This window comes from Cupressus sempervirens, chromosome 3, assembly GCF_028749045.1.
Source record: "Cupressus sempervirens isolate cs-2001-9-10 chromosome 3, ASM2874904v1, whole genome shotgun sequence".
NCBI classification, from domain to species: domain Eukaryota; kingdom Viridiplantae; phylum Streptophyta; class Pinopsida; order Cupressales; family Cupressaceae; genus Cupressus; species Cupressus sempervirens.
Genome location: NC_143120.1, coordinates 751,273,018 through 751,277,950, shown reverse-complemented (window position 1 = coordinate 751,277,950; position 4,933 = coordinate 751,273,018). Strand labels below are relative to the sequence as shown.

Genomic DNA, 4,933 nt, shown 5'->3' with positions numbered 1-4,933 from the left:
ATGGAAATATAAAATTTTCTACAGATAGAATGAAATAGCTATAAGAACTTTCTAGAAGGTGAGTCCTCCATATGAAAAAAAGGGTAGGGCTTGCAACCATCATGAGAAGGAATGATGGATAAGAAATATTTGACATATGATGAAGTCATCCTTGGTCAAAGGGACCTCTGCTTTGACAACTACATTATATTGTTCATGAGATTATGTCACAAAGGAGGATTATATAGTTGAACAAATGAAAAGGGAGGTTCATCCATAATCTTTCAAAGAAGGAAATGTAAGGGTGGTTTGAGTAAAATTTTGTGTGTGCCTTTGGGTGGGGATGGGTGATGTGTTTCTTAATTAGATAGCCCAATTTTGGTAATCTAGTCATTTTTGGTGTTTGTAAATAATCATGTAATCAAGTGGATTATTTGGGTTTGCTTTAAGGTGTCTCTGTTGGTGGAATGTTTGATTAAAGGGTGGTAGGAGAGTAGATAAGATTATATGAAATCATCCAATATAGTGGATTTGTAATCTTAATGTAAATCTCCATTTTTATATTAATGCAAAAAACTATTAGAGATGAAAAAAATGTCATATTTTAGTATTTGCATGGTAAAACAAAACTTAATGGGCACTTCTGATTTTTTTTGGAGTTTATAGACTTATGCATCTATCTCTTATGATATTTAAAATATTTTTTTTCTATATAAATACATTTTATTTATCTTTGACATGTTCTTAAGATATGTCTATAATCAATACACTGTCTAGATATAATCATTTATCTAACATTCACTATTATTTTCAACTTATAACATACTAACGTACATGATATTTCTATATAATATTTATGAAAGAATTTATTTTTCTTCAATTGTGAAGGAAAATGCATTGAACCTTTCTTATGCCAAGTAAAATGACCTTCACCATGACATCACTTTATCATCTGCCTTTGTGTATGTGGATATTAATCTAAATACCTATACTAGAATACAAGTACTTTTCTCCTTATTATATCTTCAAATTTCATCTCATTAACCCTCTATATTGCAAGTGAAGTTATTGAAAAAATATATAATTAATTAATTAACTCATTTTAATGTGATTATTATGTAGTTGATACATGTTATATGATATATGTATGTCATTTATCCAAACATCCATGATACAATATTGTCTTTCCTATACATTTTTAGAAGTAATATAAAGACTAATAATGATGATGAATAAGAAGTGGTTTACCTAAAAAATAATATATATTATTTACATATTTTTGGTCCCCTTATTTTTTATTGAAATAAAGAAAATAAACTATTTTTCCTCGTCTTAATTCAACATGTAGATGAAAATTGACACAATTTTTGTACTCTTTAATTTGAATAATGCATATCAATTATATTTATTGGTGTTGATTTAATTATTCTTCAAATTAATGAACAAGACATATGAGATATATTTATTATGTTGGTTTGATTATTATTCAAATTTATAATATTTCTACAATCCACTTAAATTTATGCACTTACTTGTTTGAAATCATATGACAAGATAATTAAAGATTCTTCTAAAAAAATCTATAGATTTAACTCTCAAAGAGGGCAGATATATATATATATATATATAATCTAATTAAAGTTTTAAATTTTTTTAATGAAGAATATAGTCAACTACTTCCACCAAAGAGAAAATACCTAAATTAGTACCATGAATGCTTACTTAAAAATGCACATAAATGGACATGTACAAAATAAAAGGTGTTAATATAAAAATGAGAAGCAATATATGTAATGTCCCCAATATTATTAAATAATAATATTTTGTATGTGGCCGAGAATCAATGTTTTCAAATCTCTTAGGCCCACTCTTTATTTTTGTTTAGTACTTGTTGGCTTATTGCCATTTTGTAATCCTTTGGGAAGTTTCCCAAAAGCCCTTTATAAGGCCTTCTTGTAAGTTGTTTTAGGCATGTGATTTGGATTATTTTCTTGTACATCAAATTCCTATTGGAGTTCTCTATTGTTTGTCATTTTGGAAGTGAAAGATCTTCCCTACTTGGCTTTCCAGTTTCAGTGGGATTCAACCCTCACCCTATTCCATTGCTTGATCTAGCAAATCGGAGCACCATTTTTGTCTATGAGTATTAATTGAAGAATATCGATATTGAATATCTATTCATTCTTGACATTCATTTGATGGGTTGTGTTCTAATATTACTTGCATATGAGTTTGTATGCTCTTTCCAATTTCTATACAATACCCAATGTACTCCTCCATCCACATCCCTCTGTACCTCTCCCTCCAATCATACTCCTCCATCCGTACTCCTCCCTCCATCTGTCGTACTACCTCCTTCCATCCATACCTCCCCTTCCATTTGTCTTACTACCCCCTCCATTTGTACTCCTCCCTCCATCTGTCATACTACCTCCCTCCATCCATACTTCCCTCAACATCTGCCATACTACCTCCTTCCATCTGTACTCCTCCATCCACCTCTCTCTATACTCCTCCCTCCACCCCTATGTACTTCTTCCTCCATCCCTTCGTACTCCTTCTGCCACATTCCATCTTGCAATTTCCATCTTTCATCTGCAAACTTCCATTCGCCATCTTCCAACACCATCTTCCATCCTCCCAAATTCTCATATGACATTCCATTCCTTATACGGCCATATCCATTCCACCCTACAACATCCTGCTCCACCACACAGATTAAACATTTTTCCCTTCAAACTTGGACAAACAGTAGGATTTAGAAAAGGAACATTATAATATAGAACAAACTCATTTCCAAAAGCTTAAGATAAACACTTATACAAGTACCCTAAACAATACCAAAGTTAGAAATTCATTGATTTAAATTGATTGCACGTACTTGTTACAAATATGATTAGAAGCCTTTCAGAATTTCATCTTGTTATCAATCATAACGAAATAATTGTACACCCTAATAGAGGACCAATCAAAATCAAGATTACAGAATTAAATTTGAGTCTAATGAAATCAACGCCCAAATTCGAAAAATTCATTGATCGAATCGCGATTCGCATCAACAATTTCAACAATTCAGTTTAAGTAAAACCTGCAAAGCTTGTATATATAATTGGATATTATAACAATGACTGCAGTCAACACCCTAAGGCAAGCATCAGTAGGCAGTAGTTTCATGAAACATAGGGAGACAAAACCAAGCGAGATTGGCTACAGGTGGTCTATCCCACACGGTCTCTACTTTATTTTAGTTAATAGACCCCAGAAACATGACTCTAGCCAAATTTAGCCTTGATGAAATCTACAATCTGTTGGCTGATCCGGAAAGCCTTGGCCAATACGGAATCCGGGATAGCGGGTTTCGCTGCAAACAGAGAATTCGCAATCACCTGAACTCCAGGAAATTGGCTGCTCAATCCGGCGATGATGACTGCATTTTCTTTCCCCGCATTCTGCTGGAAATGCACCAGCCCCTTTGGAAACACAAATACATCTCCTTTCCCCAACGTTTTCGAGAAGAAGTTGTTATTCGTATCAATGAACCCCACGAAAAGCGTGCCTTCCATTACAAAAAGCACTTCGGTGGCTCTGGGGTGGGTATGAGGAGGATTAATTCCACCCACTGCGTAGTCGATGCGGACCAGAGATATACCCATTGTGTTCAGCCCGGGTATCTGCATTACGTTCGCCGCCGTTATGTTGGATCCCACGGCGTTATTTGTATTGCCTGCTTTCCCCAGTCCGGCAAAGAAGAAATCTTCTGCCGAAACAGTTTTCGGGTCCTTGCACACAAACCCGTTCACCAAAACTGTTCAAAATTAGATAAGTTAGCATGCCGCCTTATAATAAGGAAAAACATATCTCACAACTATATTAGGAAATATGCTCACCTTTGCTTTGCTTGTCTGCAACACAGAAATCTTGCAAGGGATCAGGATCATAAGCAATGACATTGTGGGTGCAACAACATATCAGCAGATGAAGTGCCAGCGTGAAATAAGTCATTCCATTAGCCATCGTAACGGAAACACAGAAAAGCAAACGGAACAGCGCAGGACAAGAAAATGTTCTCGAATGGTATATTATGTGCTTTATATAACTTACACTTTGCTCTACATGAGATAGTTCATCTTCACAACGTATATTTTAGCTCACTTTGAAATTTGATGAAGTTTCTTGATAGCAGTTGTTCTTTCTTTAATCGAATAACTTTCTAAGTTGGAGTGTTTACGTCGGGTGTCCAAGTTTACTCAAACTTCGCTTGCAATTAAATTTGTTTAAAGCATGACTTCTAACCTAAGTGCCGACGAGGACTTTTTATTGGGAAGTTATGAATGCCTTGTTGTGTGGACAAAAACCTATAGGAATCTGTTTTCGGTCTGGGATAAGAAATTCTACCTTATTCGAAAATGAACCACCACGATAATTCGTTGGGAGAATAGCGATGTTCACTCACCTAATGCAGTATGTAATCAGCATTGCGGTATTATAATAGGAAACTTTAATTTCTCCACTCTCTTGGTATTTCTCGGACTTTCTATATTCCATGTGTCGATCAATAGTAGGAAGCTTTAATTTCGGTTGTTCCACTGAAATAGCATATATATTAATCTCGAGTGGGAGATAATTTCGGCTTAAAACTCGGCTTAGAGAATCTCCTTCGCCTTTTATATTTATATTTATGTTTAGTTATACTATATATATTCATAATGGGTCCGGTACTGTTTTGGATTTGACTCATTCTTTCATTTTATAATTTTATATTATTTTCACTTTTTTTAAGTTTTTTTTAAAATCGTTAAATGGCTGAAGTTTTGTATATTATATTAGTAAATAATTGAAAATTATAGAGTTTTCCATTCAACCAAGTACTAGTAAGAAAGAATGGAGTAAGAAAACCTCCAATCTTGTCCAGAACCGAGGTCCTGTATAAAATACAAAAGTAAAAGGGGCAAAT

At 34.0% G+C, this 4,933-nt stretch overlaps 1 protein-coding gene across 1 annotated transcript; it reads right to left on the bottom strand.

Annotated features, from left to right (window-relative positions):
• Positions 1-3,055: 3,055 nt before the first annotated feature.
• On the bottom strand, positions 3,056-4,146 carry LOC149568997 (putative germin-like protein 2-1). The gene is made up of 2 exons (XM_089821811.1): positions 3,867-4,146; positions 3,056-3,784 (listed from the first exon to the last, which is right to left on the bottom strand). Exons 1-2 carry the CDS (start codon positions 3,991-3,993, stop codon positions 3,252-3,254), a joined length of 660 nt encoding a protein of 219 aa, XP_089677937.1. The 5' UTR covers positions 3,994-4,146; the 3' UTR covers positions 3,056-3,251.
• Between the last annotated feature and the right edge of the window lie 787 nt (positions 4,147-4,933).